Below are 24,792 nucleotides of genomic sequence, written 5' to 3' on the forward strand. Positions count from 1 at the left end.
TAGGACAGATTGAAATTGAGAGAGGAGGGGAAGACAGAGAGGGGAAGAGAAAGACAGACACCTGCAGACCTGCTACACTGCTTGTGAAGCGACTCCCCTGCAAGTAGGGCTCCGGGGGCTCAAACAAGGATCCTTCCACCAGTCCTTGCACTTTGCACCACATGCTCTTAACCCACTGTGCTACTGCCCAACTCCCTTTATACATATAATATGGGAGAGAGAGACCTATAGTACTGCTCCACCACTTGTGAAGCTTCCCCCTCAGCAGGTAGAAACCTTGGGTTGAACTTGGTTATTGTACATTGTAACATGTGCACTCTACCAGATGAGCAACCACCCAGCCCCGGTTAAATTACTTTTGACATTTTGTTTTTCTGCAGTGCTCCTGACTCCCACCCCACCCCTTTCTTACCAGGAAGCAGAAAGAGAATCAACTCTGCCTGGGCAGAGAAGGAATAATATACTCACTGACAGAGGAGGGGAAACTTCAGAAGAAAGGGTGGAAGTTCACTGACCCGGGGCACTGAGGGAGCTACTGCTCCATGCTGACAGGCAGTATCTCATCAGTGTTAGTGGAATCCAAGGCAGAACACCTGCCTCCTTTCTTTCTCCATTTGATCTCACCTCTGTGTTCTGCCTTCTACAAAGACACATTTTTCAGTATGGGTTGGTTTTAAGATACACATAGATGTTTATTTCCTAGTCACTGGTGTCAAGACTAATGTATCATTGAGCTTTGTTTAGAAGTTTGGTGTTGGGATCAAGGCCATTTAGAAACTGAGCTATGCATTCTGTGTGTTGACCTGCTGTAGGTCAGAAGCTTTGATTTTACTCAGCTAGAACCCTCACAGCTTTTCCTGCACAGTTTTATGGATGCCAATGGAAGATGTGAGACTCTGGGAACAAAGATGAAAGAAAGTTTGTTATTCACTGAAGCAGCAGCAGAGTACTAGCATATTGGCTCTGTTTCCCAGGCCCCGGTTCCCTATGGATAACTGTCCTGTTTGCATGGGTGTGCTTGCTAAATTGTCTGGTAGTTATTAGGTCTTTTTTTTTTTTTTTTTTTTTACTTTATTGTGAGGGGGGGTTAATGGTTTATAGTCAACAGTGAAATACAGTAGTTTGTACATGTGTAACATTTCTCAATTTTCCACCGAACAATCCAGCCTGCTAGGTCCTCCTCTACCATCATGTTCCAGGATCTGAACCCTCCTAGTTAAGCTTTTGGTAGTAGGTGACTTGGGTTGCATTTGAATGGCTGATACTGTGTCATACGTCGTAAGTTTATTGTTTTGGAGCTGGGTCACAATTTCAACAGGATGATTTTTTTCATTCTCCTGGATGGCAAGAGACAGAGAGGGACAGACCCATCAGCATCAGAGCTTGCCCTAGCACCATAGTACTCCCATGTGGTGCCAGGGTTCATATATGGGCCATACATGTAGCAAAGCACACCCCTACATGGTGAGCTATTTCTCCACACTCCAGAACAAGCTTTTGAATATTTTTACCTTGATTATTCACTTTCAACTAGTAATCTACAATCTAGATTTTATGATAAAATCAATATACATTCAGGAAGAAAGGAAACACTCATTTATTCATATTCTCTGTTGTGGACTTCAGATAAGAGGGATAAGGAAGATTTGTTGAATCCCAGCAACTTCTATTGAATCTTGGGGTTGAGAAATTGGCTTTATCTCACACACACACACACACACACACACACACACACACACTATAACTAGTTGTTGGAATAAAGTGTTCTAGTTGTTTCTTCTCTCAGCCAAGACTGATGTATTTTTGGAGACTGTACCTCATCTCTCTCTCTCTCTCTCTCTGATCAGAGCTCACTTTCTCTGTTGTTGCACTGGCAAAGAAATAGATTAATTTGTCTTCAGAAAAAGGCTTTTTGAGTGCACATTCAAGGATAGTATTTGTTTTTCTTAACGCAGTATTCTGCTCCCCAAATGCCCTCATTACCCCCCACCCCAAAGAAAATTCAGCCCTCTTCTAGGAAGGGCTACAGAATCTGGGAGAAGTATACTCAAGTGTATTCAAGATAGCAGAAAGTTGGGGGTGAAAGAGAGAGCAGGAAGGGAGAGAAAGCAAGCCTGCCTAACCTCGGGATACTCAGTTACTAAATCACATTTCTCATCTTCCTATCCCCGCTGTGGACCTGCCCAAACTTGCCTCCCTCTGTTTCCCATCCCAGACTTCACAGGGGAATTTATCTATATATACTTAACACTTCCTCCCAACTCCTTGTTCTCTGGGAACCCACAGAGGGACTGCCCTCTGGATTAGTTCAGTTTAACAGGTTTGCACAGGACCACAAGCAGCTTCCCAGTCTCTAGTTGCTTCTTAGGAAAGGAAATCAAAGACAAGACAGTTGATCTCCATTTGTGCATCAGAAAAAGTAGCTATTGGCAGCTAGTTCTGCTCTAGAAAATTCAGACCTTGTTGTCATAACTCATCTCTATATACAGTCTTGCAGTGTTTGTTCTCCTGCTGTCTTTACTGGAGACCTGACATGCACAGATGAAGTAAGAATGTTTATTTTGGTGAAAAGTTTACATTCCAGGGGCCAGGCAATAGCTCATCTAGAGACTGCACATATTATTTCTTTGTCTTTATCAAAAAGTAAAAAGTAAAAGTAAAAAAAGGGGGGGTGAAGACAATTTAAAAAAATCCAAAGATTCTAGTGGTGAGTAAGACTCTTATTAAACAAACAAAAAAAAATTCAGAAGTATAAGTCAGCCATAAAAATGCTGGAAATTTAGATAGGTCAGTAAAGTACAGAGGGAGAGGGATTTGGGAGCTACTCCACACAAGGTGACTTGGAGAATTGTAAGCAAATTAACCCTCTGCCCAGAAGTCTCTTTCTCATCAGCTAACTAGTGTCCATAATTTACTCTTTACACTGTGTCTGTGGGATGAACTTAGGAAATCCTGTGTCCAGGAAGGAATAAAGCAACCTGCCATACAGTTCCCTTAAGGCATCAGGGTCTTATTTATTTCTTGAAAGTCTGGAGAGAAAAGGACAACGGTGCTGAACTGGAGAGAGACTCTTTTCTGAACTGTTGCTGGATATGGAATCCCTGCAGAAGGAATAAAATACAATTGTGGAAACTTCCAAGACTCTGAGAATTTCCCTGAGAGTAAAGATGGGAAAGATATCCAGGATGTGGTGCTGTGGGTCAGTTTTGGTATTGCAAAGAAAGTTCCTGCATATAAACTATGAAGTTTATTGGTTTGCTCTGTTCTGTTCCCAAAGATAGTGTGTGACATTTGGCTTTTTTTTAAATTTCTTTATTAGGGAATTAATGTTTTACATTCAACAGGAAATACAGTAGTTTGTACATGCATAACATTTCTCAGTTTTCCATATAACAATGCAACCTCCACTAGGTCCTCTGTCATCCTTCTTGGACCTGTATTCCCCCCTCCCGCCAGAGTCTTTTACTTTGGTGCAATATGCCAATTCCAGTTCAGGTTCTACTTGTGTTTTCTCTTCTGATCTTGTTTTTCAACTTCTGCCTGAGAGTGAAATCATCCCATATTCATCCTTCTGTTTCTGACTTATTTCACTTAACATGTATTTCTCAAGATCCATTCAAGATCGGCCGAACACGGTGAGTCACCATTTAGCTGAGTAGTATTCCATTGTGTATATATACCACGACTTCCTCAGCCACTCATCTGTTGTTGGACACCTGGGTTGCTTCCAGGTTTGGGCTATTACAAATTGTGCTGCTAAGAACATATGTGTACACAGATCTTTTTAGATGGGTGTGTTGGGTTCGTTAGGATATATCCCCAGGAGAGGAATTTCAGGATCATAGGGTAGGTCCATTTATAGCCTTCTGAGTTATCCAGACTGTTCTCTACAGAGGTTAGACCAATTAACATTCCCACCAGCAGTGCAGGAGGGTTCCTTTAACCCCACAATCTCTCCAGCATTTGCTGCTGTTACCTTTTCTGATGTATGACATTCTCACAAGAGTGAAGAGGTATCTCATTGTTGTCTTGATTTGCATTTCTCTGACAGTCAAAGACTTGGAACATTTTTTCATGTGTTTCTTGGCCTTTTGGATATCTTCTGTGGTGAATATTCTGTCCATGCCCTATTCCCATTCTTTGTAGTGTTTTGATCATAAAGGGATGTTGTATTTTGTCAAAGGCTTTCTCTGCATCTATTGACAAGATGACCATATGGTTTTTGGTTTTGCTTTTGTTGATGTGGTGAATCATGTTGATTGATTTATGTACATTAAACCAACCTTGCATGCCTGAGATGAATCCCACTTGTTCATGATGAACAATCTTTTTGATATACTGCTGTATCCAGTTGGCTAGAATTTTGTTCAATATTTTAGCATCTATGTTCAACAGAGATATTGGTCTGTAGTTTTCTTTTTTGGTTGTGTCCCTGTCTGCTTTTGGTATCAGAGTGATGTTGGCTTCATAGAAGCTGGCAGGGAGTATTCCAGTGTCTTCAATCTTCTGGAAGACTTTTAAAAGTAGAGGTATTAGTTCTTCTTTGAAGGTTTTGTAGAATTCATTTGTAAAACTATCTGGTCCAGGACTTTTATTCTTGGGAAGGTTTTTGATAACTGTTTCAATTTCATTAGCTGTGATGGGCCTGATAATGTTATCTAATTCCTCTTTACTTAATTTTGAAAGTTCATATCTATCTAGAAAATTGTCCATTTCTTCCAGGTTCTCTGGCTCGGTGGCATATAACTGTTCATAGAAGCCTCACATGATATGTTGAATTTCTGCGGTGTCTGTTGTGATATCTCCTCTTTCATTTATGATCTGATTTATTTGGGTCTTCTCCCTTTTTTATTTTGTGAGTCTGGCTAAAGGTTTGTTGATTTTGTTCACTCTTTCGAAGAACCAACATTTATTTTTATTGATCTTTTGTATGGTTTACTTATTTTCAATGTTATTTATTTCTGCCCTAACTTTAGTGATTTCTGTCCTTCTGGTTGCTTTAGGGTTCCTTTGTTCTTCTACTTCTAGGTCTTTAATATGTGCAATCAGGCTATTTATTTGTGCTTTCTCTTGTTTCTTAATGTGTGATTGTATGGCTATGAACTTCCCTCTCAGTACTGCCTTAGTTGTGTCCCAAATATTTTGATAGCTTTTGTCTTCATTTTCATTGAACTCTCGAAACATTTTTGATTTCTTCCTTTATTTCCTCTTTGACCCAGTAGTTGTTAAGGAGTGTACTGTTGAGCGTCTACATTTTGGGACTATTACTAATCTTTTATTGATTGTTAAGTGTTAGTTTAATTCCATTGTAGTCTGAGAAGATGCTTAGGATGATTTCCATGCTCTTGAATTTGCTGATGCTGTCTTTGTGGCCTGACCTATGGTCTGTCCTTGAGTATGACCCATGTGGACTTGAGTAAAATGTGTATTCCAGTTTCTTGGGGTGAATGACTCTGAAAATGTCTAATAGTTCTTATTTATCTATCTCTTCATTTAGCTCCTTTATGTCTTTATTAATTTTCTGCCTGGAAGATCTTTCAAGTTGAGAGAGTGGGATGTTGAAGTCCTCTACTATGACTGTGTTGCTGTTAGTATATTGCTGTAACTCTTTCAGTACATGTTTGATGTATTATCTGGCTTCTTATTGGGTGCATAGATGTTAATAATTGTTAAGTTTTTTTGTTGACTTATACACTGATTATTAAGCAGTGTCCATCCCTATCTTTTTTAATTTTATTTATTTTAAAGTCTATCATGTCATATTTGAGAATAGCTGTTCCTGCCCTTTTGGGGGGGCTATTGGCTTGTATGATAGTTTTCCATCCTTTCACTTTAAGTCTGTGTTTGTCTTGTTGAGTTAGGTGGGTTTCCTGTAGACAGCATATTGTTGGGTTGTGTTTTCTAATCCATCTTCCTACTCTGTGCCTTTTAATAGGTGAATTCAGGCCATTGACATTTATTGATATCAAAGATTGAAGATATTTTAACACCATTCTTATAGATTTTTAGAGTGTTCTGATATATGACCTATTTATGATGATAGTTGATTCTTTCAACTGTTACTTGTCTGAGAAGGTCTTTCTGCCTCCATCTAGTCTGAATGACAGTCTAGCAGGATACAGTAGTCTTGGTTGAAAACCTTTCTCATTAAACACTGGATAAATATCTTGCCATTCTCTTCTGGCCTATAGTGTTTGTGTGGAGAAGTCTGCTGCTAATCTTACGGGTTTTCCTCTGTAGGTGACTCTTTGTTTTTCTCTTGCAGCCTTCAGGATCCTTTCCTTATCCTTGTTTCTTTCCATTGTAAGTATGATGTGTCTTTGTGTCTTTAAGTCTGGGTTAATTCTGTTTGGGACCCTCTGTTTGGACTTCTTGAACCTTTATATCTTTGATGTTGTCTAGACTAGAGAAGTTCTCAGCTATATTTCCTGCAGAATGCTTTCTTCCCCTCCCTCTCTTTCTTCCTCTGATAAGCCAATAATGCATATATTATTTCTTTTGAAGTCATCCCATAGGTTTCTTTTTGTTTTCAGTATCTCTTAATCTCTTTTTGAGATCTTACTTCTTTTTTAGTTGTCTCTAATTTGTCCTCGATCTTGCCAATTCTGTCTTCATTCTCATTTATTCTATTCTCTCTCTCCTCTACTGTTTTCTGGAGTTCCTCTATTTTGTTACCCTGTTCTGATATTGTTTTAGCTTATTCAGCCATTTGTGTTCTTAGCTCAGCTATTTCAGCTTTCAGCTCTCTAATATTCATGAGATAATTATTGTTTTCTTTCTGCATCTCATTGGTTGTTTCTGCATTTCTGATGACAATTCTTTCAAACTCTTTACTCAGTCCTGTGATTATTTCCTTAACTAGTGTTTGGATGTTGACCTCATTATTTTGTGGTTCAACCTTTGGGGGACTTTTAGCTGGACTCTTGTACTGGTTCATTTCTCCAGTATTTCTTCTTGTTGGTTTAACCATTTTATATAGTATGTTATGAGGTCCCTCTCTCAGTACTTTTCAAATTACTGATCACTCTTGCCTGGATTGACTTGTGTCTAAGTAAGGTAATTAAAGGGTTCACAGTTGTGGAGATTGTTATTTCAATAGCATTTTAATCCCTGAGTTTGAGCTCAGTGGCTTAAAAGCCTCTTTTGTTCTTTTTCTTCCCTGTAGGCTATGGGAGCCTGAGGGCTTTTAAACTATATATAAGCTTTTTAGCTTAATTACTGGCTCCTGACCAAGAGATAAAGCAGGGTGTGTCAGAGATTATACAGTGGTTATGCAAAGAGACTTTCATAGCTCCACTGCTAGGCTATAGACGTATAGATCTTCTCCTGAGTTTCCTGGTTACTTCTCTGTCCCCTGGTGTTAGCAGAGGGCCTCCCTGCCGCTGCTCCAGATTCTGAGGGCAGTAGAAATGGAGATTCACAGTTTCATTTGGTGAGTCTCAGGGGAGTCCTCTCCTCCCTTCAGCCATCTTTTTATTGGTGAAACAGGCTGGAGGTGGTGTCTCAACTGGTAAACTGCTGGCCTGTTACCATCCATTTAATCTCTCCCTAGGCTTCTCACTGTCCACAAGCCACAAGTATTTGCACTCACTGGTGATTTGGTGGGTTCCTGAAGTCGTTCTAGTCCTGTCTTGTTGCGGTCCCAGGTGGTCTCATTTGGTATTCCTAGTTGACCCCGGAGAGGAGAGGAGAGGAGAGGAGAGGAGAGGAGAGGAGAGGAGAGGAGAGGAGAGGAAAGGGGAGGGGAGGGGAGGGGAGGAGAGAAACCAACATTTGGCTTTTATTGGTGAATGATTGACATACATTATCATTGTTTGGGGCACACACATAAAGGTTTGACATTTGTTTGCAATGTGAAATGGTCACAGTTAAGTCTATTTCTCATTTATCACTAGTGGTCTTTTGAATTTGCAATGCTATCTTGATGTCTACAAAGCCCATATGTTGCTGTGTGTCCCTGTGACTCATTTGTTTTATAACTGGAGATTCATACCTTTTGATTCCTATCTCCCCACCCCCAGGTTGGTTCAGTGTGTGCATACAAAAGGAAGCATCCCCAAAGCTATTTTTTAAAAGAACTCCTTAAAGTTCAGTTTATTTATTTATTTATTTTCCCTTTTGTTGCCTTTGTTGTTGTTGTTTTTTCATTGTTGTATTTTTTTTTTCACTGTAGTGGCTTGGTCTTCATGCCTCTCTTCTCCACTCCATTGTCCTCTACAGAAAAGCCCAAGGTCTGGGCAGTGTCTTTGATCTACCTAGTTTCCCATGTCCGTTCATGACCACAGTTCACAGCCCAAGATCAAAGACCATTCTCATTAGACTTGGTTGATGTCAAGAGACCTATCTCTCTCATGTTTAGTTTACTCCATGGAAAAAAAGGCAGACTTCCTCTATTTTTCAGTTACTGTCAGTGTATTGGCCTGACACCAAACCTAGTGCATTTCCTTTCTTTCTTTAAGATTTTTTTCTTTATTTGATGGGACAGAGAGAAATTGAGAGTGAGGAGAGGGGTAAGATAGAGAGGGAGAGAGAAAGACACATGCATACCTGCTTCACTACTTGTGAAGCTTCCCTGTGCTGGTAGGGAGAGGATTCTCAAACCTGGTTGTGAGGCTGCCTAGCTCCCTTTTTAAGATTTATTCTTTGATATAACAGAGAGAAACTGAGAGGGAAGGGAGACAGAGAATGAGAGAGATGCCTGCAGCCTTAATTCACCACTCATGAAGCTTCCCCCCTACAGGTGAGGACTGGAGGCTTAAACCTGGGTCTTTACACATGGTAACATGTGTTTCATTTCCTCCTCATCATCATCCTCCCCCTCCTCCACCTCCTCTATTCTTATCCCCCTCTCTCCCCCCTCACCCTATCCTTAATGCCTACCAATGCCTCCTCCCTCCTTTCTTTTTCCTCCTCCTTCCTTCTTTTGTTCTCCTCTTCCTCCTCCCAATTCTTCCCCTCTTCCTCCCCCTCCTTCTTCTCCCCACCACCACCACCCCACCTTTTGTTTTAACCAGAGCACTGCACAGGTTTATAGTGGTGCTGGGGATTGAACCTGAGACATCGAACCTCAGGCATGAAAGCCTTTTCAGAACTATTATACTGTCTCCCCTCCCCTTAGAGCATTTCAAACACAGCAGATACCCTGTACTTAAACCTAATTCCCTCCTCACATCCTGGCTGCCTCAGGTGGAAATCCAGATACTAGGCCTGGCAGGAAAGCTGCTGGCTTGCAGTCTTGGAAAAGTCCTGTGTTTCACATACTGTAGCTATAGCTCCCAGGCCTCTTCTTTGTGGGCACATGGATCCCAGATTCAGGACTGACTCCTTAAGGACTTGACTGTTGACATTCTTTACTTAAGGGCATGGTGGTGAATAGACTGTAGCAAGATCCCAGTAGCAAAAGCATTTCCCTGGACTCTTCTTTATCTTGGTGGTGTGAGTGGATGGTCCAGCCCAGACTGGTTCTCTGACTCTGAACAGATGTTTTCTTTGAAGCTTTCATGATATGGCCCTGAACACCATTCTTTCCTATCTCAGTTGATCATTTTCTCCTTTTCCTTTTTAATATTTTATATTTGTTATTTTTAATGAAAGAGATATAGAAAGGAACAGAGAGAGAACAGAGCACTTTTAAGCTGCAGCTTATGGTGGTGCTGGGGTTGAACCTTGAAGCCTCAGCCTCTGGCCTGAATGTCTTTTGCTATCTCCCCAGCCCCTCTCCTTTTTCCTTGCCATTATTCTTTAAGACCTGGAGTAGCTATTGTGTATCAATAGGACAGAAAGAAATTGAGAGGAGAAGGGGGAGATAGGGAGAGAGAAAAATAGAGACCTGCTTCACTGCTCATGAAGCCTCCTCCCTGCCAGTGGGGAGTAGGGGCTCAAACCCTGTTCTTTTCATATGGCAGTATGTGACTCAACTGACTGCACCACTGCCCAGCCCTCTACATGTGTTATTTTCCATGTCTGTGTGTTTGGCACTTCATGAGCAGATGGCTCAGCCTAGCACTAGTCTTCCTGGAGCCCAGCTTCCCTCTTTCTGCCCACTCCTCCTAGTGGACAGTGACTCCAGCAGTCACTTTGTCCTCATGTCTCTCTCTTTCTCTTTTCCCCTCTCCCCCCTCCCTCTCTCCATCCCCCTCCCTTACCCCTCCCCCTCCGTGTGTGTGTGTGTGTGTGTGTGTGTGTGTGTGTGTGTGTGTGTGTGTGTTCACATTCCACTTTGACAGTTTTGCTCATCCCTGATGCACAGCCTGGAAATGATGCTCCATGTGTGCTGGAGCTACCTCAAGCCAGCATTGTCACCAAGAAATGAACTTGACCCTCATCTATTGTTGCATACCCTTTCCAGTGCTGTTTCCTAGTTGTATTTTCTTTTTAAATAGAGCCAAAGTGAAATCAATAGGGAAAGGGAAATAGGGAGAAAGAGAGACACTTGCAGCACTGTCTTACCACTCATGAAACTTCCCCCCTGCAGGTGGGGACCAGGAGGCTTGAACCAGGGGTCCTTACATGCTATAACCTGTGTACCCAACCCAGTGCACCACCACCCTGTCCCCCAAAGCAAGAAAGTTTTGAGAGAATGGAGATGAAATTTAATTAATATGTTGCCACATGTAGCATGTAATGTTATGTAACCAAGGAGATGACTCTGCAGCTGAGCACTTGTCTGCCATGTATGGAGTCCTGGATTCAGTCCCTGGCACTAAATATAGTCTCTTATCTATTTTCACTCTCTCTCAAAAAAAATTTTTTTAGGGTCTGGGTGAGTAGCCTGGTGGTTGAGCATTAGACTTGCAACATAAGATTCCAGATTCAATCTCTGGCACCACATGTGTCAGAGATGAGCAGTGCTCTCATCTGTATCTCTCTGCCAGGCTAGCGTCGCCAGAGAGAGAAGAGACCAGGAACTCGTGGCAGAGTGGGAACGCAAATCTTTATTCATGCAGAGCTACAGATTCAGATGTGAGCACACGTGGTTTAGGCCACGTGGAGCTAGCAAAATGGCCACCTCCCACTATGCACACCAGCCCTTCTCCAGGTCAATACGCAGAAGAGAGAGAGAGAGAGAGCGATACCAGGAACAGCAGCAGGTTTTATAGGGTAAAAATGGAAGTGGCATGTCGGGACAGAATTGGCTAGGGAAGAGAGTGGAGAAAAGAAAATCATTCTGGAAACTTCCTTAGTTGCGGTTGTTGTGGTTTTAGCTGGCTGGCAGGAATTAGCAATACCCTGAGGAGATAACATGGTGGCAGAGGAGTCATTTTTAAGACAAGGCATAAGATTGATATGTAAATAATAATACTTGCATGGAAATATGGTGGTTTGTGTGCCCTGCCAGTGTTCAACCACATCTGTACAATATCCCAACACCTCCCCCTTTCTTTTTATCTAATGGCCATAGTATCAGGAAATTTAGAGTGGAGCAGGCTTAAATGTTTTTTAAGGAATGCCCGACTCTAGTGGGAGGGTGTAGGATGTTTCTGTGGGGGAGGGAAGACATATAGCCGCCAACCTTGTGAGATTTATGTGTCCCCCCTGTGTTCAACCCCTCTGTAGAGAGAGAGACTTACCTGGAGGGACTCATCTCATAGGTTAAGCTCTGCCAGGCTCCACCATCTCTTCACAATTTTTTGTATCTTTCCCTTATCTTTTTGTCTAATCGTCACATTTAAATGGGTCAGTGTCTGTAAAAAACTCTATCTCTGACAGAGGAATAGTAGTGTAGGGGTGAATAGAAACCTTTTGGGCAGAAACCTAAATGATATCATGTAGGTGTTTTTAAAAGAACTGGAATAAGACTGGGAGATATAAATAAGAGTAGCAAGGGATAGCGTGAGACTGAAGAGAGGCCTGGTAGGCAGAGAGGGGCTGCCTGATGGGCAGAAAGGGGGTGCTGCCTGATAGGCAGAGGAGTGGGAGCCTGATAGGCCGAGGGGCGAGAGGGGTGATCTGGCATTGCAAAGTCCCAAGATATCTGGCTGCAAGGTCCATGGACTGCTACAGTCAGTCCTCGAGAAGTTCCGCAATGTAAAGGGAGTGTCCAAAGGTGTACCAGCAAGTCCGATAGAAGCGTCAGTCCAGTGCCAATGACCAGGGGAAGAAATGCTACACGTCTATCTTGATGGGGGAGGACAGCCACTGGGACTTTGTTTCTCTGTAGAGAGTGAGCTGCAACCACCAGAACATGACAGGTGAAGCAGAAGCAAGAAGGGCAGTCACCGATGGGCGAGAGAAAGGCAGTAAGAAAGTTCTGTCCTTGGAGTTTGTGAATCAGGTTCTTCAGATCATGTCAGGTCACATCATGGGTTGTTTTTTTTTTTTTTTTTGGGGGGGGGGCTGTAGTCATGCCATCTAGTGGGCAATGTCAGAGTGTGCAGAGGTTTAGTGGTTTTCTGGGGATTCCTGTGAAGGAAACACAAACAAATCTGTTTCCCATGGTTATCAGGGCATCTGGTCCGAATTTGAATTTTTATAGATATTAAAAGAGGTTTAATGTAGTTAGTGCATTAGCCAACTGAATATTGGGGGAGTGTATCCCCCTTTTTACGTTGCTTAATTGGGCCTAGGTGTTTGGCGGGCCTTTTCAACATCCTTTTGTCTTTGGGGGTTGTAACAGATGTCTGTGGCATGGGTGATGTTATAAAGGAAAAAAAGTCTTTAAATTGTTGGCTGACAAAGGCGGGCCTATAGTGGCAAAACGAGATATACCAGTTAAGTATAGAAAAATAATGTGAATGTTGTTGTTAATTTACATAAGTTGTATATGGGGGAACTTTTTATATAGTTTAATATCTTACCATGCTCAGATGTTTCTTCATGTGAAGGCTTTGACATAGTTATAATCAATTACTTGTGAAGAAAAAAAAACTTTTAATAAGTTAGAAGTTTACTATAATTGATAACTCGATGACTATAATTGGTTTAAGTATCTTTATAATTTTGTTTAAAGGTCATCTTATATGACCTCGTGTAGCAGTCTCTGTGCAGCAGGATTTTCAGACCAAATTTAGTTAAAATATATTGATTTTTAACTATTTTTTATTTTGGACTTTAAACAAACTCAGGTTACTTAGAGAGTTAACACATGTTAGTGACAATGTTTTTTTTTTTTTTCCAGAACATTTACAATATCAGATTGATACCAGATTTGTTGTGGGTTAATTTCCACAAAATTAGTTTACAGGGTACTTTTGGGGGCCCTCCAAATGTGTCCTGTATAGAGAATTTATATTTTAATATTGGAGATGAATTGTCACGTTAAATATTTAGACTTTTACCTTAAATATTCAGTTACTTTAGCAAATTAATTTAACCTTTATGAGAATCATGTTGAAAACTTTTACATTTAACCCTTTTTGGTAAGAATGTAGCTTTAAAGTTACACTTTTAACGTTAAAGTTAATGTTTACCAAACTTCAAAACACACATAAACATGTAGTCATTAACACTCAAGAGTAGAAAAACTTTTGTTATGAAGACATATCACTTTAAGCACAAATTTAGATCTGTACTGTCTTAGTTGAACTATTTTTATTCACACAGTTTAAGACTAAACATTTCACATTTATATCGACTTAAAAAAATCAAAAGAGGAAAAAACAAATTTTTTGGACTGTTTCTGGACATCTCTAGAAACTATGGCTGAGTCTAGCGTTTGTTCGTTTTTTATTTTTATAAAGTCAATTAAGTTTCAGAGTACTCTGAGCAAAATGGGTCGTACAAAAAATTTTGGTCATTCAACTCATTCAAAAAAATTTTTTTAGTCATTCAGTTCACTCACCCACAAAACATAACTGAAAGCAGAGGAGGTAGATAGCAAGCTTAAGATACTCAGAGAGAACAAGGGGGGGGGAGAGAAGCAGTAAGGAGGTTTTGTTTTGGGGCGCTGTGAATCAGATTTTTTTAGATCTCACAATGTTGCATTATAAGTCCCAGAGGGTGCTTCTATTTTTGACAAAAGTGGCAGGGGGAGGGGCCGCAGAAGCAGCAGCGGCAGCCAGAGACATGTCTGTGGAAACAGGAGCTGTTGGGTGAAATGTAGAGGGCTCTGCAAATTAGAGTCGCCCTTCTCCGTGGGAGATACGGGAGGGGGAGTTGAGGAAGTCCCAGGGGAAATCTCCGCATATCCCCCAAGCTCTATGATCACAGTCAAAAGGAACCAAGGTGTGGCCCAGAGCAAAATGTCCCAGAGATAGAAAACCTGTCTCATGAAAAAAAAGTAGAGGGTTTGGGGAACCTCTTCTTAAGGAGGAAGGTCGCCCATGGTGTAGGGGTCTCAGAAAAATAATAAGAGGGAAAAAAAGAATCACAGTGCCTTCGTAAAACACGAGGCTGCAGAGAGCCAAGGTCGTATACTTATCTGGGGCGTCTTCATACATCTGCCACTTGTATGGAGCCGGTGCCCCACGTTGGGCGCCAGAATTCTGGGCTGGCATCACTGGAGAGAGAAGAGGCCAGGAACTCATGGCAGAGCAGGAACGCAAATCTTTATTCATGCAGATGCCCCAGAGTCGATGTGAACACAGCGGGTTTAGGCCATGTGGAGCTAGCAAAATGACCACCTCCCGCTATGCTGGCCTTTCTCCAGGTCAATACACAGAAGAGAGAGAGAGAGTGGGAGAGGGAGAGGGAGAGAGAGAGGGAGAGGGAGAGAGAGAGAGAAACCAGGAACAGCAGTGGGTTTTATAGGATAAAAATGGAAGTGGCAAGTCAGGATGGAATTGGCTAGAGAAGAGGGTGGAGAAAAGAAAAGGACATTCTGGAAACTTCCTTAGTTGCGGTTGTTGTAGTTTTAGGTGGGAATTAACAATACCCTGAGGAGATAACGTGGTGATAAAGGAGTCATTTTTAAAACAAGACAAAAGATTGATATGTAAATAATAATACTCACATGAAAATTTAGTGGTTTGTGGGACCTGCCAATGTTCAACCACATCTGTACAATATCCCTACATCTCTCCAGCACCCTTCCCCCCCACTCTCTTCCTCATCTTCTCCCATAAAAATAAATAAAGCTTAAGCCCACAGGAAAGCTCACCTGCTTTGTCATGTGAATGGTCCAGGTGTGTAAGCCCAGCCACCACCGCACTGGAGGAAGCTTCATCCCTAATATATCTTTCCATCTGTCTCTCTCTTTCTCTTTTTAAAAAGATTTTATTTGTTATTGAGAGAGGTAGGAAAAATATTAAGAGAACCAGGGGATTGCTGTTATATATGCTGCCAGGGATCAAACTTGGGACCTCATACTTGAGAATCCAACACCTTATCTACAGCGCCTCCTCCTAGACCACTATGTCTTTCTCTGTATCAGAAGAAGTTGACCTTGGTGACAAAAACAGTAAAAAATAAGAAAATAAATAAGCCAAAAATAAATAAATAAGCAAACAAATACATACTTTTTTAATGTCATGCTATATTAGATCTCTGTTAATAGGAAAATCCTCTCTGCCAGCCTTAGGGTAATTATACATTTATGGGAAGGGTGCATTAGGGCTATTTCTAGCATCAACAATTAAAAAAATAAGTAGATTAAAAAGAATGAACTGAGGGGTCGGGCGGTGGTGCAGCGAGTTAAGCGCACGTGGTGCAAAGCTCAAGAACCTGTGTAAGGATCCCGGTTCGAGCCTCTGGCTCCCCACCTGCAGGGGAGTCACTTCACAGGCTGTGAAGCAGGTCTGCAGGTGTCTGTCTTTCTCTCTCCCTCTCTGTCTTCCCCTCCTCTCTCCATTTCTCTCTGTCCTATCCAACAATGTATGACATCAACAATAACAATAATAACCACAACAAGGCTACAATAACAAGAGCAACAAAAGGGGGAAAATATGGCCTCCAGGAGTAATGGTGCAGGCAGTGAGCCCCAGCAATAACCCTGGAGGCAAAAAAAGGAAAAAAAATGAACTGAGCAGCCAGGGAGATGGCCCAGTGGGTAAAGCACCAAATGTTCATGCATAAGGTTCTGGGTTCAATCCTCCATACCACAGGGAGCATCAAAGACAAAGTTGAGTAGAACCCCATGGATGGTGGTATCTCCCTCCAGCCCCTTCTCTGTCTCTCATAAAGTAAACAAAACTAGGGGCTGGGCAGTGGCACATCAAGTAGAATGCACACATTACCATGCACAAGGACCCAGGTTCAAGTCATTTGTCCCCAACTGCTGGGGAAAAGCTTCACAAGTGGTGAAACAGTACTGTAGGTGCCTCTCCTCTCTTTCCCTCTCAGTCTCTCCCTTTCCTTTCCTTTCAATTTATCTTGTCTCTATCCAATAAAAAAAAAAATAGTTTTTTTTTTAAGTGCTAGAGTTCAGTACCTAGCTGTGGTGCACTTGGTAGAGCAGACATGCTACAATACACAAGGACCCAGGTTCAAGCCCCTGTCCCCACCTGTACGGAGGAAGCTTCATGTGCTACAGGTCTCTTTCTCTACCTTTCTCTCCCCCCTAGATTTCTCTCTGCATCTATCCAATAAATAAATAAAGACATAAATAAAACATATTTTAAGTGCTAGAGCTGAGCAGCGCTCTTGTTTAAGGTAGAAAAAGAGGTTTTTTTAAAAGATTGACCTGAGTATTGAGTCTTGGGAAGCTAAGTACATTCCAGTCTGAGTTCCAGGTTCCCAGTTGCCTGGGTGCTAGGGGCCACGGAGAGCACACCCTGCCCACCCCCCCACTGCCCCACACAGGAAGGAAGTTCTAATGGTGTGTCTCTTGTCTTTTGCAGTTACCTGGCTGAGCAGTGCTGGAATGGCGGCTTTATCTACCTGATCATGCTCCGGCGCTTCAAGCACAAAGTCCACTCTCCTTACAATGGCAACACAAGCCACAGCTCTGAACCGGGAGAGACACCACCCTTGGAGCTGGGCGACCGGACTGTGAAGAAGGGGAAGAGAACCAGGAAGTTTGGGGTCATTTCCAGGCCTTCCACCCACAGGAATGCTGAGGAATCAAAGAGCTGCTCTGGCTGCGAACTGGACAATGACCCCATCTCGGAGTTGGACAATGACCCAGACCCTGAACTTGGGAATGGTCATGCCTGCGAGCTAGAGAATGGCCCAGATTCTCTCAAAGAGGTGGCTGGGCCCCACATAGACAGGGCAGAAGTAGACAGAGGAACAGAGTATAGAGTTTCAAAGACAGATGCACCTCTGCCCACCAGCAATGACAAACTCCACATGCCAAAATCTGGGAAGACAGACTCCCAGTCCAGTGACTGCCTGGCACGGGTAAGGTGGGGTCTGTCCTCAGAACCTGAACTTAAAAAGCAGGTTGGTTTAAGGGCTCAGCAGTGATGCCCCTGGTACCACCTGCAGAAGGAAGATTCACAAGTGGTGAAGAGTGCTGAAGGTCTTTCTTTCTCCCTCTCTTCCCTCCCTCTCAATTTTTTTTCTGTTCTATTGAATGGGAAAAAAATGAATTAATGAATGAATGGAAGAAAGGATAAAAAAAAAAGCTGCCCAGAGTGGTGGATTTGTTATAGAGACACTGAGTATCATATTATTGCCATCAATAATACCATATTGGTGGCAATAAGAGAAAAATAATAAAAGAGCTTGGGCAATGACTCATCAGTTGAGTACACACATTACCATGTATAAGGATCTGGGTGATGAAGTGATGAGTGATGAAGCAGGGCTGCAGATGTCTCTCCATCCCTCTCTATATCTCCCCCTTTCCTCTCAAGTTATGTCTCTATCCAAAATAAATAAATAATATTTATTAAAAGGCAAGTTGGCCCAAGCTTGCTTTGCAGGTTTAGAAAAGATACCTAAGGGGGAGTCAGGTGGTAGAGCAGCAGGTTAAACGCACATGGCACAAAGTGTAGGGACCAGTATAAGGATCCCGGTTCAAGTCCTCAGTTCCCCACCTGCAGGGGAGTCGCTTCAGGTAGTGAAGCAGGTCTGCAGGTGTCTGCCTTTCTCTCCTCCTCTCTGTCTTCCCCTCCTCTCTCCATTTCCCTTTGTCCTATCCAATGACATCAATAGCAACAATAACTAAAACAACAATAAAAAACAAGGGCAGCAAAAGGGAAAATAAATAATTTTTTCCTTTGTCCTTTGTAGAATTTTTTTTTTTTTAATTTAAGAAAGGATAAATTAACAAAACCATAGGGTAGGAGGGGTACAACTTCACACAATTCCCACCACCCAATCTCTATATCCCCTCCCCTGATAGCTTTCCCATTCTCTATCCCTCTGGGAGCATGGACCCAGGGTCTTTGTGGGTTGCAGAGGTGGAAGGTCTGGCTTCTGTAATTGCTTCCCCGCTGAACATGGACGTTGGTCGGTCCATACTCCCAGTCTGCCTCTCTCTTTCCCTACTAGGGTGGGTCTCTGGGGAAGTGGAGCTCTAGGACACACTGGTGGGGTCTTCAGTCCAGGGAAGCTTGGCCGGCATCCTGATGGCATCTGGAACCTGGTGACTGAAAAGAGAGTTAACATACAAAGCCAAACAAATTGTTGAGCAATCATGGACCCAAAGCTTGGAATAGTGGAGAGGAAGTGTTAGGGGGGTACTCACTGCAAACTCCAGTGTACTTCTGCTTTCAGGTATATATTTTGCAGTAGTTTATGGATACGTGTGAACATATGCTCTCTCTCACAGAACCTGGTCTATATCTAGGTTTTGGGACTTTGTTAGAAAGTGAACCACCTGGGATGGAATTAGAGTATACTATGAAAGGAAAGGTCTCACCCAAGTAATGAAGCTGAAGGGTTGTCATTCCACACATGAAGTCTCTGGACACAGTCTGAAGTGAAGCATGTTGAGGTGGCAATCGTTGCATTGATTAGGTTGCGATCAGCAGATGCAACATTATTTGATATGGATTGGGAGAGGCATGTGGGAAAGTGGGCCCTATCCAAGGGTTCCAGGACTGGGGGAAGTAGGGGCTCTATAGTGGAGATGTGAGGTTTCTGCTGTCTTAGGGTTCCAAAAGACAATGGATAGTTAATGTTATCATCACATTATTTGGTAATTGGGTTAACTTTGAAAAGTCCTTTTGTTAGGGTTTGCTGTACAGTATCCAGTATCTTGTATATAGCTGTGCAATTGGTTGTTTCTGATCTACTTGGTCTAGGCTTTTGAAAATAAATATTTTTTAAAAATTAAAAAAAGAGATAACCTAAGATGACCTCACATGTGGAAACCAGCATATTTATTATTAAGATAAGTGATCAGCGGACATAGCAACAACAACAACAACAAACCCACATTATTTATCCTACTTAAATAAAGAGCAAGTCAAGTGATCACAAGTGGAAAACTCAAGCCTTCTGTGGTCTAATTTGACTCAGATGAGCCGCCAAGAAAGTACTTGAACTGCACCATTATTTATCACTGCTGTCACCGGTGTAATTGCACTGCAGAGCCAAGAATTCCTGGTGGCAGTTGACAGCATAAATGCCCAAGCTTCAGGGTTACACAGGAAGGATGTCCAACTCTCAGGGAAGCATCTGCTTTTATTTTTAACCTTTTGAAACAAGTGACATCCTCATGGATTCAGGTTCCCCCATTGCTTATTTCCAGTGGCATGAGAGTCAGGCTTGGTCTTACCTAGAGACAAAGCAGATGTGGGCTGTTCAGATTGGCACTGGCTGCACTTCCAGCCTTGACTGGCCTGCCCCATTGTAAGCAATACTCTCTCGTTAGGTTGACTTTCTTGACAGTGAGCATGATCATTCCATGAATTCTCTTCACAAATCTTCATCTGAGTACCTAGGTGGTTTTTCTGTTGGTTTCTTCTCTTGGGATGAAAGAGAAAGTTAGAAAGCTGGAAGATGGACACAGGATATATTAATACAAGTTTAGCTGTGTTTGCTTGGTATGTTGCCCTGGTTCCTCTCTTTTTCTTTCTCTCTCTTTCCATTTCGTTCCTTCCTCCCACCCTTCCCTTCCTTCTTTCCTTATTTCTTTTTATTTTAATTTATAGGAGAGAGAGAGATAGGAAGAAAAAGAGACACCTTCAGATCTGCTTCACTGCTAGCGTCCCCCATGCAGGTGTGGAGGGGGCTTGAACCTGGATCCTTACACATGGTAGCTTATGCACTTAACCAGGTATGCCACTGGCCAGCCCCCAATATAACTTCTTTTTTATATTTTATTTTCTTTATTTTAATGATACACACAGAGAGAAACCAGACCACTACTCAGCTGTGGTTTGTGGTGGTGCTGGGGATTGAATCTGGGACCTCAGAGCTTCAAAGTCTTTTACATTATACCACTATGTTGTCTCCTCAGTGGTTATAATTTCTAGTAAGGTTATACTAGATGTATTTGTGCAGTTGTAGTCAATTTGTGAAATGGGTTGATTACAGTAAAAATGTCCTCCTTTCTTGAGTCATACCACATTATTTCATAAGAGAAATTGGGTCGGGAGTCAGTGGGTTAAGCACACATGGCGCTAAGTGCAAGGGCCAGTGTAAGGATCCCAGTTTGAGCCCCCAGCACCCCACCTGCAGGAGGTTGCTTCGCAAGTGGTGAAGCAAGTCTGCAGGTGTCTGCCTTTCTCTCCTCTTCTCTGTCTTCCCCTCCTCTCTCCATCTCTCTCTGTCCTATCCAACAACAACAGCTATGACAACAATAATAACTACAACAAGCACAACAACAACAAGGGCAACAAAATGGGAAAAATAGCCTCCAGGAACAGTGGGTTCGTAGTGCAGGCACCGAGCCCCAGCAATAACCCTGGAGGCAAAAAAAAAAAAAAGAAGAAGAATTGGGTCATCTTCATAAAGCCTCACTCAGAATAAAGAAGTAGACAAATAAGAAAAAATTCATGTACCTATCAGTGATTTTTCTGTCAACTTAAAGTTTTCCCTCCAAAGGATTAACGGCAATAAAAAAGACTGTACTTTCAAATTAAGAGCAAAAGAAAAATAATACTGCAATGTCCTTGTCAATAATATACCTTGATTTGACTTTTTCTCTAATGATTAGGTTGTGAGTATTCAAAAACTCAGTTGGGAGGCAGGTGGTGGCACACCTGTACCATGCACACTGTACCATGCTTGAGGACCAGGGTTCAAGTTCCCAGTCCCCACCTGCAAGGGGATAGGCTTCATGAGCAGTGGCAGAGTATTGCAAGTATCTCTTTTCTTCACTGTCTCTCTTCATTTCTCTCTCTCCGTGTGTGTGTGTGTGTGTGTGTGTATCACTATCTCACCATCTAGCAAAGAAAATGGAAAACATGGCTGCTACTAAGCCCCAGCATCAGCCCAGATGGAAAAAAAGTAAAAGGAAGAAGAAAAAAGTTAGTGTGTTAGACTCCCCAATCATTTTGAAAGTTTAACGTTCTAGGCAGGTTGAATTTCACATGCAGTTCAAAGAATAGACTTTCATTTGGCCTAAGACACAGAGAAATAATTGGGAATGATTTTAAGCTAATAAAACAACCCACACACCAAATTTTTAATAGTTTCATTTTAATGAAAGGTAATAGCACAAAGTGGAATTTCTGGATGAGATTTTCTGAAAAATACAAGTATCAGAATTCTTTAGTTCTGTTCACCGTCACATATTTAAGGAAATGGGAATGTGTGAAAAAAGATTTTTCTCAACAAAAACAGATTAGTAAATTTAAGTATTTTAAAAAGAAAATAAAGATGAAGCAGTGAGGAGAAACAGCCCTTGTTCTACTGCCTTTAAGGTATCTTTTATTTTTTTATTGCCACCAAGGTAATCACTGGACCTTGGTGCTTACTTAACAAATCACTCCTAGCAGTCATTATTTACCCTTTTTTTCCTTTCTTTCTTTGTTTTATAGAGACAGAAATTGAGGGGTAGAGAGGGAGAAAGAGAAACACCTGTATCATTGCTTCACACTTCATGAAGTTAACCTCCTGCCAGGGACTTGAACGGCAATGTGTGTGCTTAACCAAGGGTTCTGCCACTGTTCCCCCCACACACACCTCCACTAGATGTCTGTGTTTACTTTTTTTTCTTAAATAATTATGCCTACAGAAAGGAGAAACTCAGCTGCAGTATGATTTCTGTCCATAGTCTTCTGACTGATGACTGACACTGGGTTAGACTGTAGATCTTCAAAAGTTAGAATAAGTCACACACCTTCTCCGGAGTGGCTGTTCTTTAACACTCTTTTTGGTCCCCAGAGTTTGTTGGCTAGAAGCCTTTCCCCAGGGCTGGTAGAATGTCAGGAAGTGCATCTCCCCAGCTTCCCTAAGGACACATCCTTGTGGCACCCAAATTGGAAGCACTGGACTTTGGCAGAAAGGCCAGTTAGATTCTTGGCTGAGTGGAGTTTTATTTTTACTTCAGGATGAACCCAAAGTCTTGTTTAAAATGGAATTTCCAGAAAAACTAAAATTAGCTATTTACCTCTTAAGCCCTTAGGAGGAAAAATTCCACTCTGTTTGAATAATGAGGGGATTAAGCATGAAACATTGTTCCATTTCCCCTTTATTAATGATTTAATCTATCTACAAAGACTTAGTACATTACAGAGAGACATATAATAATCATCCAGACTATTTTTACTTGTCAGGTCTTTCTTTGTCCTAGACTGTCCATGAACATAAATCCTCTGTCTTTGTGTGTTCTGTTCTCCCTTAGTGGAGCTACAGGAATCATATTTCTTCTTTATAAATACCTCCCTATAATAAGAAATTTACTGTAATAGCGTACAATGATATTTATGAAGCCAGGTTAATCTTAAAGAATACAAAAGGCGGCCAGGCTTGTGGTACACCTGGTAGAGTATACACACCACCATGCTCAAAAGTCCAGGTTCTAGCCTCTGGAGAGAAGTTTCACAAGAGGGGCTACAGGTGTCTCTCTTCCTCTCTTCCTGTTTCTCACTTTCTATTTGTTTCTATAAAGGAGGAAAGGCCACTGGGAATCCTTATGCAGGCAGTGAACCCCAGCAATAAGCCTGGTGGCAATAAATAAAATAAAATGAGAATCTTATAGAGTATAGTAAAAAAGCAACTTCAGAAATGTGCTCAGAATTCTTTATACCTAGTCTAGAGAAGATCATTATCCAACCAAAGTCACAGTTTTGGCAAAGTTGCTTATCTATAATGTATTTTTTATGATATTGTGGCAAAAATGAATACAACCAGATTTATGTGGCAAAGAAACAATGACTCTACCCTTCCCAATCAGATGAGTTTAGTCTTTTCTATATGTATGTATGTATGTGTGTATGTGTCTACTTTTAGTTTGACCTCACTTGTAAGGCTCTGTACACAGCAGTAGTGATCCTCCCTGGGCCTGCAGCAGGGACCTTGGGGACGCTGTCTCTGTAGGAGAGGATGAGAAACTTGATGGTGGTTGCCACTCAGGGCCTCTGTCTCCCAAATGGGCCCAGGTGTCTGCATGCAGACCAAGAATGAGAATCTCACATGCTCCCATGGACACTGAGTAAACTCCTATCCTGCCACCTGGTGCTATCTTATTTTACTTTATTTTTTGCCTCCAGGGTTATCGCTGGGGCTTGGTGCATGCACTACGAATCCACTGTTCCTGGAGGCCATTTTTTCTCATTTTATTGCCCTTGTCACTGCTGTTACTGTTATTATAGTTATAGCTGTTGTTGTTGTTGGATAGGACAGAGAGAAATCAAGGGAGAAGAAGACAGAGAGGGGGAGAGAAAGATAGACACCTGCAGACCTGCTTCACCACCCATAAAGTGACCTCCCCTGCAGGGGGTAAGCCAGCGGCTCGAACTGGAATCCTTACACCTGTCCTTGAGCTTCACGCCATGTGTGCTTAACCTGCTTCGCTATCTCCTCCCCCCACCCCTACCCCCAGGTGCTATCTTCTAAGTCAGTGTCTCTACACCATTGTCTGCACTATTACTTCTCTCCTGAGACCCAGAACTTTCTATAAACAGCCCTCAGACTGTTTCCATCTTGGCGAGTTTCCATCTTGGCGAGTTTCGTTCACGCTGAGGCTGGATGTGTCACTCTTGCTCCATTGTTCCGGGTCTCACCACCTGCATAGTTGCCCAAGCAAGAAAGTTGAGATGCGAGTAACTGCTCATTCTGGTTTGGCCAGGACCTGCTCTGGTTTTGCAGTGCCAATTTCATGTCCTGGAACACCTGCTCAGCCCAGGCAAACAGGAATAGTTGGTAGACTGGAGTTATCTAAAAAACTCATCCCTTCTCATTCAGGTTCATGCAGTCACCATGTCTCCTTCAGAGCTCACCGCTGCCTCCAACTCTTTTCTTCCCAGGGCATTAGGTCAGGGCCAGGGGACTTTAATTTCTCACTGCCCCCATTGTCACCCATCAGCTACTGTCCCCACTGCAGCCAAAGAGACCTTTCAAAGGTGTATTTATTTATCTGATAGGACAGATAAATTGAGAAGAGGTTGGGGAGATAGAGAGAAAGAGAGACACCTTCAGTAGTACTTCACTGCTTGTGAAACCTCCTCCTTGCAGCTAGGGACTAGAGACTTGAATCTACATCCTTACATATGGTAACATTTGCACTCAATTGGATGGGCTGCTACCCATTTCATGAGACTTTTTTTTAAAGCTTTCTAAAAAAATACTTCAAATTTAATTTTTGCATTGTCTCCCACTCTCCCCCATCTCACCCTCTTTCAAACACAGAAAGAAAAGGTTATTATTTTTTTCAGAAGAGAGAAAAATACACATAGAAAGAGCACTAGAGCATCATTCTGGCATAAATGTTCTCGGGGATTGAACTCAAGACCTCATGCTTGTAAGTCCATAATTCTACCCTTGCACTGTTTCCTCTGCTGCTATTTTTTTATATTTATTTATTCCCTTTCGTTGCCCTTGTTGTTTTATTGTTGTAGTTATTGATGTGGCTAT

General features: G+C 42.1%; 1 protein-coding gene across 6 annotated transcripts in view; it reads left to right on the forward strand.

Moving 5' to 3' along the window:
* The window catches only part of PDZD2 (PDZ domain containing 2), a 527,012-nt gene that overhangs the window by 378,242 nt on the left and 123,978 nt on the right, over positions 1-24,792 (forward strand). For all 6 annotated transcript variants that reach the window (XM_016191465.2, XM_060191196.1, XM_060191199.1 and 3 more), the window contains one exon: positions 16,716-17,217. In XM_016191465.2, the coding sequence (XP_016046951.2) occupies positions 16,716-17,217 (502 nt within the window). The remainder of the gene's footprint in view (positions 1-16,715; positions 17,218-24,792) is intronic.

This window comes from Erinaceus europaeus, chromosome 5 (genome assembly GCF_950295315.1).
Source record: "Erinaceus europaeus chromosome 5, mEriEur2.1, whole genome shotgun sequence".
NCBI classification, from domain to species: Eukaryota; Metazoa; Chordata; class Mammalia; order Eulipotyphla; family Erinaceidae; genus Erinaceus; species Erinaceus europaeus.